General features: G+C 41.8%; 1 protein-coding gene across 1 annotated transcript in view; it reads left to right on the top strand.

Moving 5' to 3' along the window:
- The window catches only part of pax8 (paired box 8), a 13,327-nt gene extending 11,150 nt beyond the window's left edge, over positions 1–2,177 (top strand). The window contains exons 8-9 of the mRNA XM_008296633.1: positions 342–431; positions 1,831–2,177. Coding sequence (XP_008294855.1) covers positions 342–431; positions 1,831–1,901 — 161 coding nt within the window. The 3' untranslated portion in view covers positions 1,902–2,177. The remainder of the gene's footprint in view (positions 1–341; positions 432–1,830) is intronic.
- Positions 2,178–11,543: the final 9,366 nt, after the last annotated feature.

The following is an 11,543-nucleotide window of genomic DNA, read 5'->3' as shown; positions in this document are numbered from 1 at the left end:
GAGGAGGAGGAGGAGGAGGAGGAAGGCATTTCAGAGGGCAGAGGCTGAGCCGTGCGAGGGGGCCGAGTGCTGGAGAAAGAGGGCGTCGAGGCTGGCTGTATGCACGCACCACTGGGCCGGGGGATTTTACCCTCAGCCCTCCACCTGCACCACAGATTAATGGTTTACAGGCTGCACTAACTGTTGGTGAATTATGAGCTAAGGCCGAGCAGACGCTGGCACGCAGACAAACAACTCCTCAGAGCTCTCAGGCCCCGCTTTGCTCTCCCAATAACAAATGTCTTCTCCTTTGTTGTGTTGCACCTATAACGCGTTCTCTCCTTTGTGTGTGTGTCCTGCAGCAGGTGCAGACTACTCGGGTCAGTCCTACAGCCATTCGCCCTACACCTCCTACAGCGAAGCCTGGAGGTTCACCAACTCCAGCATCCTGGGTGAGTACGAACGCGCCGACAGTAATGACAGCGTTTGTGAAACCGCGTTTCTCTTGTTTGTTTACCGCCGCCGAGCTCGTGCACCTCTGAATATTTATTTCTAAGATGATGAATGTGACCTTCACAATAAAAGACGGAGTTTATGCTAAAAAAAAAAAAAGAAAAAAAGAAAAAGAAATAGTAAAACTTTCCTCAGAATTCTGAAGGACTCTGCTGACCTTATGATTCGCAAACATTTCATCATGACTAGAATTTAAATGAGCTGCTGGCGGAGGAGTGCAAACTACCTCAGTCACACGTCATATAATGCAGTTTTCGTCCTCTGTAGAAACCATTAGTCCCATTAGTTACTGGGAATCACTTTAGCTACTGTGCTCTGTGTTACTTTTATGTATTTATATGTATTGTTTCACCTTTAATTTACCATAACAGTGCCAGTAAAGCTGTAGATTTCTTTTTAAAGTTGCAGACAAAAAATAAATAGTGACAAATTATTTAAAAATGCAAGAAAAAATAATTATTTACTAAGTTTACAATCACATACTGAAATTTGAATTGCTTTTACAGATTATTCCAGAAAATGTTAAGGGTTACGAACATAACTCACTTCATACAATTTACATTTTGTCTGTCATGTCATATAGTGCCATTTTTGTCTTCAGTAGAAACCATCAATCCCATTAATTACTGGGATTCCCTTTAGCTTCTGTGCTCTATATTACTTTAATTTATATTTATATGTATTGTTTGACCTTTATTTTACCATAGAAACACCAATAATCCTATCTGTGTTTTCAAGGTTGCAGACAAAGCAATGAAAAATGTGACAAATAAATCAAAAATAAACAAAGAAGGAACTCATTTACTGGGTTTACAGTCACATACTAAAATTACTTTTACAGACTGTTCTGGACAATATGGAGGCTTTCTGATATATTTAACTTGTACAAATTAGATTTATATTAACTTTTGTCCAAATCAAAAAGATAGAGATTCCCTTTAAGAATAGATCAACTCTGTTCCATCTTCTACCTGACATGAGGGACAAACAGCAGATTATATGTCTTGTAGTTTGAGATTATGCTCCTAAAATGAACTTGCACCATGTTATCCCTTCATAAAGACAAGAACATTTGATAAAGGAGTTCTTTTTAAGCACAGAAGCGTGTTAGTCGAGTGCCTCCAAACAACCCGGCGTGAAAAGGAAAGTCCTGCATCACTCATATTACTCCTCTGAACATTACTTAAGAGTCATGTGGGGGGCTCAGACTCTCCAAGCTGCTCAGACACTCCGCTCAGCCATCTGCCGTCAAACCTGAGATAAGATGGCTAAAGAAAGTCTGATCCCAACAAAACACCTTCCAGTTGTGACGGCCTCCATCTGTGTCTCCCCCCGCAGGCTCACCTTATTACTACAGCTCGGCCTCCCGCACAGGACCACCGTCTGCGGCCGCCTACGACCACCTCTAGTCTCCCCCCTCGCTGCTGCTGCGTGGACAGACTCGGTGCTGATGGACCTTCACACTGGAGAACTTTTAACATCAGCTGACACACGGACCAAGGCATGAAGTCAAAACTGGATGTGAACTTGAGACTCTGCTGTTGAAACCAGCAATGCATTGTGTGTTTTTTTTTTACTCCATCCTCTCATGGTCTACCACACCTCCTTCTATTTATTTGTCGTTACTGACACCAGTCCCCAGGGTAACTGTGACTCGTGCACGTTTACACATTGCTAACACTCTCCAGGGCCTGTTTCCAGAGACTCAGCCTGACGTCTCACGTGGTGCATATTTTCAGTATAAATCTCTTTTAACACTGTTTTTTGGCCAAAGACTTGTTTTTTTTCTTTCTTTCTTTTTCTGGCACATCTGCAACTTGACTCCACTGATCCAGTGAATATGGATATGCAACTTCTTTATACTGAACTATGCCTGCTTTGTTTACAATGCTCTTTTTTTAAGAAAAAAAAAAGGAAAAGAAAAAGTGAATCCTGTCCTATCATCACAAATCTATTCTTGATCTATGTCTGCTTGCAAATTAAGTTTGTGATTTGTTTTCACTGTAAATTCAGATTTCCTGTAGTGAACATAGACTAATAAGGCGACACATTGAATCACAATTACAACAAAAATGCCCCACATATGCCCCTTGAAGACAATTAATGTATCTGTCTAGCAATATGTACATACTGTAAATGATGAATTACTTATGGGAGAAGTGATGCAATTTTACTCAGAGAATGACGGATGAGTTTTAGGGGAGGGGGGGAGGGAGGGGATTGATGATGGTGATTTGGCTACTAAAACCAACAAGGCTTGAAATACATTTGTTTTTGCTTCGAATAAATTTAGTTTGCTGTCATGCTGATGTTCTGATGTTTGGTAAAAACTGTGACTATTTTTTCTTATACTGTTATTAATATTATTGCAGATGTAAATAATGAATTTCTAAAGAATTATTTTAATTAAAGCATGACAAATTTATGGCTGTTTTCACTGGAGTTGTTTTTTTTTTTTTTTTCCCCAAGTATTTTTTAAAGCTAAAAGTCAAATGCAGAATATATTTGTAAGGCAATAGTAATACATTACGTTTAAGCCTAATCTTAAACACCTTTTACTAAAATAAAAAAAGTATTGTTATTATTATTATTATTATTATTATTATTATTATTATTATTATTATACTGACAGGCTCAATCTGCTGCCAAATCTGAAATGTTTCTTTCCTTTTTTTATTCTTTTTCTTTTTTCTTTTTTCTTTTTTTTTTTTTTAGCAACTCTCAGCATTTTTAAAAGGACGAGACCAATGATCCTGAAAACGCGCGCATCTGTTTAATTTCTTTTTTTATTTTCTGCATCATGTAGTTTTATTTGCAATTATTTCGTCCCTTTTTTTGCGGCCTCATTATTGCAGCGCGTTAACGAGGCCACGGTTCGCCGGTGCCGCGGCCCACCTGGTGCCACCGCGCGGGACGCCCGCGAGGATGATGGAGAGGGGGAGCGGCCGCGCGCTCCGTGGCAGGCTCGCGCGCGTTTGGTTCAACCGCTTAACGAACGCTAACTAGCAGCTCGTAACTAAGGCGACGGTGACACGGTGTTTCATCGCATTTGAAATCAAATTTTTACGTAGATGTTTATTTATATATTTGTTTTTATGTACGTGTTAAAAATAAAAATTATTATCATTATTGTTATAGGCGCCAAAATATTTTTTAAAAATTCATTTATTCGTTTTTACGACACTATTTCTCGCCACAAAGTCCCTTTATAAACTTCTGTAGTGACCCAGCAGATAGAGTTGCCTCTTTGTATTTCTATTCCATGGATTTAGCCATAAATAATATCTTTATATCCACTGTTTATACTTTATTTCCCCCCTTGTAGTCATATTTCCATTCATCTTTTTTTATATTATTTATCCAGCACACTTACATTACCTACAGCTTATTCTAAATCTATATTTGGTGTGTTCATAGACTGTATATATCACTTTTACATTTTGGATATTCGTTTATCTTTCATACTTACAGATGCTGTTCATACTGTCATAACTAATACTGTTTTTCTTTATATATTTAGCATATTCATACCCGACTTAGACATTTTATTAAGAAGCTAAACTGTATTTTGTTGTCTTACTAGACTACCTCTACTCAGTGCAGTGACAATAAAGTCAAATCTAATCTAAATTGATTTAATATAATCCAATAATAAATATAAATCTGATGATAACAATAGTTTAAATCATAAAGAGCCTTTATAGGTAAAATATAATTGTCATAATTTTTCTTTTTGATCAAATATTTCTTTATTTATTCTATGGTGTATGTGTTTTCTGATATTTAGGGATTCAGTATTCATTGTGACTCAAAAATGGCCCCATTTTTTTTTGTTTCAAACATTTATTATTATTATTATTTATAGAAACTTTAATATTCCTGTTGGTGGGGATTTGAACTCGATTCAGCCTCTGCGCTCTGTGGTCTCATTAGACCACTGTAATCTCCGCAGTAATCTTCAGTTCACGAACTTCTGCGCAGTTCATGGCCTAATTCATCTTTAAAGCACCCCTCAAACCTAATTATATAACTCTTGAATCAGGACGTATGAATGGTACGGCCTGACCTCTCAGACAATCACTTAAAGTCTTCAGTATCAGTTCAGTCGGAGCCGTGTGAGCTGACGAAGATCAGCCCTGACGTCTTTCTGTTTACTGTATGCACTTCTCTTTCTCTCCGTCTCTCCGAGCCTTCAATCTCCTCACATTTCACCATTTTCCTGACTCACCTCTTTACACCCCTCTCTTTGTATCCCCTCTCCTCCAGCCGCACTACTGTACACTCCGCATACTGCCCTGTAAACTTTAAACAATAGCTGCACTTCATCCTTTTGTTGTCCAAGTGGTCTGGCCCACTCCAGACAGCCCATCAACCGGACCCACTCATTCTTTCCACGTCCCTGCTCAGGCATGCAGAAACACACACGACGTCCATATACATTCATACATGGAGAGCAGCTTTCAGGTCCGTGTGCCTCACAGGGACGAGGCGAACCTTTTAGGCGGACCTGTTTTCAGAAAAAATTCCTCGGCCAGCTGACGAGCAGCCAGAGAAATAACTGCAGCAAATGTTAAACATTAACAGTCCTACTGCCAAAAGAGTGAAAAACAAAACATTATACTGCTACGCACAAGCCACAGCAGAAATAACTCCTCTCTGTCTCTCCCCGGGCCTATTAGTGAGGAGGTTTCGGGCCACAGTGCTTCTGGTAATGAGCCCGGCAGCACAATACAGGCATCGGGCCGGAACAGCTGAGGGCAGACAAAGCTGGCAGGACGGGGCGACTGGGACTTACTACATTTAACACAGAGCCATACTAACACTGAGTCTGTGTGCGTCGAGATGGACAGACAGAGCAAGAATGTCTATCCATGTGTGTGTTTGTGTGATATAACAGTGTGTGTGTGTGTGTGTGTGGGGCAGGAGAAGGCATGTGTCCCATTACCATTATCGGGACAAACTAAAAGACAGAACGGGGGCCCCTGGAGAAATTGCTGCCAAAAAGGCAACAGAGGAGTGTGTGGCAATCAGTGGGATGACGGGTCGGGGTTGTCCTGCGCCAGTCATCTGGAAAGTTCTCCACTTATCTCTGGGCCCGAGACACTGGCCAACCAATTCAGTCCGGCAAATAAGAATTATGTAGGCTGACAGAATTTGTCCGTCCAAATGAGCTGCAGAACACGCTGTTGTTTTAAACTGTGAATGGCAGCGCTGCTGTCTCGGACCCGCCCGGCCCAGGCTTTTTGAGCAGACCCAGATTATGCGAGCGAACCCATCATCTTGTTTATTAATTGGTTTGGATGAAGCACAGCTCATTATTCTGAAACTTCTGTGGTCTGTTTTACATGAAGGCAAACTCTGAATCTCCCACAGACATCCGCTTCTCATTGTACGTTTACAACACAGCTACACGGGTAAGTATGTTTCAACAGAACTGCTCGTCAGATTGTTGACCAGCATCTGAATCCTCATCCTTCTTGACACGTTCCCAAAGATGGAATTTAGACGAGTTGTGTTCGAGTGTTTGTGTAATTCGGATAGACTTCACGCAGCAACTATCTAGACGTGAGGCGACAAGAAATCTGGTAGCACTCTTGAGCTTTTGTCATTTTTCATGTGTGCAACACCATCAATGCATTCAAGGAAAGTTTGTCTGAATGTTATCTTCATATTTAATAGCCATCAAGTCTTGACTCACTTTCAAGTGATTCTGTTTCAGATATACTCTGGTCCTCAGTATCTACAGCGACGCATCCTCTGTGAGAAAGTGCTTGTACCAGCTAAGTGAGGAGAGCATCCTAACACGCTCAGAATGAAAACCAACCTGATATCTAGTAGGTATAGACTTCTAATTTTACTCTCTCAATTTCGTGTTTTAGCATGCATATATTTCCGAAAAACAGAAAGTAAAATGTGCAATCAAAAACTTCTGAGTCTGAGCAAAAACCCTACATGGTTTTTGTCCATCTCCTCCCTCAAAACCACCTTCACAGTGATGCACTGCTCCCAGTGCTCCTGCAACACTTAGAAAAGCTCCACAGAAGTCCATGTGTGGAGCTACGTCAAGCAACATCAGAATGCAAGCTTGAATTTTAACATTAGTTTCATTTTTTGGGAAGAAGAAGTCACATGGAGAATCTGCCAGTTGGTGTGGGTGGAAAGTGATGATTGTGCTGTTTTCTGTTGTGGCCAAAAACCAGTTTTAACCTTCTGTCAGCAGTCATGTGTTGGCACGATGTAGCTCCCAGTCGCTGAACTGACAACCTTAAACAACCTGAACTGAACAACAGCTCCAACTGCTCCAAATGTTGTTCGTCAGACACCTCAGAAAGTTACAGTAAAAGTCGACACTAAGCTCATAACCCTGTGAACATAGAAGAAAGCAACAAGCACCTTCCTTTAACCTCGGAAACTGTGGGCTTTTACACTGCAAATAAGCTGTTTGGTCTCTGGATGGTAGCTGCAGACTGATCTCGTCACCATCAATGATCTTCAACATGAAGGTTGCTCCATCCCAAGCTTGTCGACAGAGATCCCAGCAGACTGCCTCTGCAGGTCCGTGGTGAAATGAGCGTCTCCAAGTGGTCACAAAAACTCATGTAACTCACGTGACAAAGGTCCAGATGCTGATCGTGTGACATCATTCAGATACGTGACTCATGAGTGATACGGCTCACACCTGTTGCGTGATTTTTGTATAACAGGAAATCTTGTACTGCAGGAATGTCACTCATTTTGCATGTATTTAGTCATTAACCAAAGTATTGGATAAATTAAAATTTAACCTGCTGAGGTCACTGAGACAGAAGGCAAAGGATCACCAGAGTTGGAAGAGTTCATCCTGTGGGAGGCAAGAATATCTGTACCAAAAACGTTCCAATCTTTCAGACACATCGTCATCATGGCTTTGTGCTAATTTTTGAACTAAGCATCCAATACATGTCCTGATAATTCACCAAAATCCTAAAAAATCAACGCCATTGTGGAACTAGCTGTAAAGTTTGTAGGATTTATTTTAAAATGTGAAACTCTGCCCAGAATGCTGTGATGTTTGACAGATAACTGGAACACTTCTTGCTGACCGAGATGAAAAGTCCCCATCCGTCAGAATTCTCCCCGAACCAACTAACCGATCAATCCGAACGTCGGTATAAAGACGCTTCACGAGCCCGAAAGAAGAAAAAAAAAAAGGTCTCAGAACACCTGAGCAGACTTCAAATAATAGCGCCTTCCTCAAATTTCAAGAAGCTATCTAATCTCCTCCACCTTTAACCATAATGCACCTGGAACAAATGTGCCAGTCAAACAGAGCAAAGTGGCCAAACAGAGGGTGTTTCTGTGCGGAGGGAGGAAACACAGGTGCCCTGTGTATGACCGGCCTATTAAACAACACACAGACCCTGAAGGCAGGAAGCTGCTATTGACTGGGAGACATCAAGGAAAACGCACCTTTGAAAGCACACACACACACACACACACACACATCCAACACTATACACACACACCGAGGTGGATAAAATCTTGCAGGTATCAGGTGCTGCCCCGAGGGAGCGGGTTGACCTGCGGAGGCCGACGGAGTCAAACACACAGCTGACAAATACCTCATTCAACATCGCATAGACGCGTCGATTGTACTGATTCATCCCCCGAGTGGAGGAACAGACGCGAATGTATAATATGTGAACAGATTGACTGTCGGGGTTAAAACCGATTCCGGTTTACGTTAAAATGAGATAAGATGGAGGAGATTATGGCTCACAAACATTCTCGCTCCGCTCTATATGTCGCATTAACCCACGCAGACTTTAAGCTCCCCGTCCGGTATGTTTGTCCTGCATCTAAGAAAGCCGCTGAGTCTGCGCCCGAGGAGTGTTGTCAGGGGCAGGAGTGTGTGTGGTAGAGGAGAGGGCAAAAAGAGGTCATGCGTTGAAATGCCCTTAAGCAAGGCACTTGTCTTAACTCTTTCACAAGAGGCTCCTTTTGCTACAAAAAGCAAAAGAGTTATTCTTGCTCGGACTGGGTCTGCTTGGCAAATAAAATGAAAACGTCTGAAGCGGGGAAGAAAAGAAAAAAACACAAGGAAGATGTTTTTCCTCATACATGAAACCATATCGAGTGTGTCTGGCTCCGTAGCACGTGTACGTATGAGTGGATGCTGAATAAGTAGAGAATAAGAGCGGAGTTAATGTCACAGTAAAAGAGGTGAATGGAGTCTGAGTGGAAAAACAAAAGCACCACACAGAGACTTCAAGGGCCCTGGACAGTGAAAGACACATCACAAGAGCAGCAGTCAAGAGCAAAAAAAAAAAAAAAAGGGATGGAGACCACCAAGGAGGGTGGAGACAAAAAAAAAATGTTTTTTTCAATCGTCCGAGTGGGAGAAATCGAGTGTTAGTGCAGATAAGAGATAAAAAGTACCAAGTAGAGCGTGCGAGGCGTCGGCAGCAGATGGAGAATGTGCATCAGGAGGAGCATTGAGGGCAGAAAAAAACACCCCGGGATGAATGAGGGCGTTTACTGTACAGTTTATGTTTGCTGGCAGTGTTTTTTAGGTGTTTATATATAATGAGCGTTTCAGAGCCAATGTGGATGTTGAGCAATGTTCAAAGCAACATTGTGCGTGACAGAGAGGAAGGAGGAGGAGGAGGCAAGTGTTTAAAAAAGAAAAAGCAGAAGTGACCTTACGTGTCGGGGTCCTTTTTGGAGCCCATGCTGGACAAGCCCCTAATGATCACAACTTGAGCTCTTGCCTTTTTAATTACCCACCCAGGCCTGACTGAGTCGCACAAAGCTCGAGAATGGAGTGGCGCAGATGGAACAAAAAAAAACAAAAAAAAAACAGGCCAGTTCCTTGGGACGGATGCCCTCTGAACCCAGCAGCTAATGCAGCCCCTGCTGCTCCAGCCGGTCATTATTGTCGTTGGAGAGCAGCAGAGAGATGGTACTCCAAAACAAGGCCACCACCACTGCTGAAGTCATGGTCCACAGGCCATGTGAGAAGAGCTTTTTAGTCGAGAGCTGCTCGGTGACGCCAGCACCAAGCGACCGCCTTCAGCGCAGATTGTGGCCCGGAATGTAACATATTATTAAACATTTCAATTTGATGTGAAAAACAAGGGGCGCTAATGGCTGCCTCTCGCTGCAGCGTTCTGTCACAGGCCCGGGAGCATGTAGGTTAGCCGAGACGGCGTCGCCCCTCTCAAGGTGCTGCGACGGCCCCGGGCCCCTGTCACTCATGTGGCCAATCAGTCACCCTCATCTGCAGAATCTGACTTTATCTTAATGAGCTTGTTGTTATTCCTCTCAATGAATGGAGGCCGTTTGCATTCAGAGGACAACAAGCTGAGCATTATCACCACAGTCAGAGGATCTCGATGTCCGTCCGTCACAAACCGATCTGGATTTACTTCAGGTTGCGCCTTGATCCGGTTCGGACACCCAGACAGGACAGTGCGTCCCCCGTCTGTATTGTCTGTGCGCTTCATTGTGTTTCCTTTTGTCACATCGCATTCCTGTGTGAGGGATGTGTGTGTGTGTCGGTGTGCGTTTGTGGAGTGTGTGTTTAGGAGAGGAGGGGGCTTAATACCAGACATCCTGCTCTTATTGTCGATCGCCCCAGGTCGACCGCCGCTCGACATGTCGGGCCGAAAGGCCACAAAACAAGCCCCGTGTCACTGAGAGCATCACACACACACACACGGAACGCACACTTACAACTCTGCTTTACAGTCTAACACTACAGACACCGATCAGTTTACAATAATAACCACAGTTGTACCAGGGTTGGTTCGGCTCAGACGGGGCCTTCGGGGGGGTTGACCACACACAGTACAGTGAAGGCTACGAGTCTGTGACACCTTTTCTAACAGAAATCTAAGTTTTTCTGTTATTTCTCACCATCTGATGAACAAAAATACTTATTATACTATTTAATCAATCAACAAAACAGATTAAAAACTATTTGAATTGCTATTTTAATTCTTAGTTCTTATCATTTTGGTGCTTGTGATTTTCCCTGGGCTATTGTATTTTGACTATTTGATTTTTTTTTTTTTTTTTAAGTGACCTAAAAAGTTGTTGTTTTCACACTTGATTCAATGATCATGACTCAAACATTAAGTTTTTAAACACCATTTTCATGGGTCTGCAACCCTCCTTTATCCTGTAATTAATGCTTTAAAATCGTTCCTCCTTGAGCTTAATTTTAAAGTTCTGTGGAAAACACAGAAGATTTCATAGAAGAAAAGATACGTTTCAGGATTAGAAAGCACATTTTGAGAAAACACAAGAGGTTGGGAGCAAGACGACAGATTCAGTGATGGAGGAAGGTCCACACACGTCACACATCTGAGCTGGTAAAATCATTCTTGGACTGAAAAAGACGTGATTGGCCAACATGACATATTGTGCTGTACCTCTCTAGTTCATGATACTATTTAAAAATATTTAAATATAAAGGATATATCTTTAGTATTTATTGAATCGTATCATTAATTGTAGATATAATGGAGTCATGTAAACACTCCGGTGTTCTTGTTCCTCGTCATGTCGATCATCTGTCTAATGAGGATCCTGTGGAGTCACAACGTTTACCGAGTTGCAATCCAAAGTGTTGACTTTTTTTTTCCCGAGGAAGCACATTTTGTAGTCAATCTAACAAAGAAAAAAAAAATACTGACTATACTGGTCAGCTGCATAATTCCTGCTAACAAACACAAGTTCAGTGTGTTTGTTGTGTGCTGAGATGTTAATAAGAAAGCAACAGAACAAGCTTCATGTTTTGAAGTTTAAAAAATATAAAACCAGCGATACAGGATTTAACAAAACCAACATCTTATGTGGCTTAAAGTTTACAAAAAATATTGCCCTGAATTTGGAGGAAAAATAAGTCCCAACATGTTCCATTGATGAAGTATTTTTTGCACACATTTCACTTTTTTTTTGGTAGATAATCTGACGTTAAAACTCTAAATGAAAAAACTAAATGATTGTTTTTAGGCTGTTTGAACTCTATTAAAGACGACAGTGAATAACAGAAGCTGAAACCAAGA

The sequence above is a fragment of the Stegastes partitus genome, unplaced genomic scaffold (assembly GCF_000690725.1).
Source record: "Stegastes partitus isolate 25-593 unplaced genomic scaffold, Stegastes_partitus-1.0.2 Scaffold1142, whole genome shotgun sequence".
In the NCBI taxonomy this organism is placed as follows: domain Eukaryota; kingdom Metazoa; phylum Chordata; class Actinopteri; family Pomacentridae; genus Stegastes; species Stegastes partitus.
This window is presented reverse-complemented; position numbering and strand designations above follow the sequence as displayed.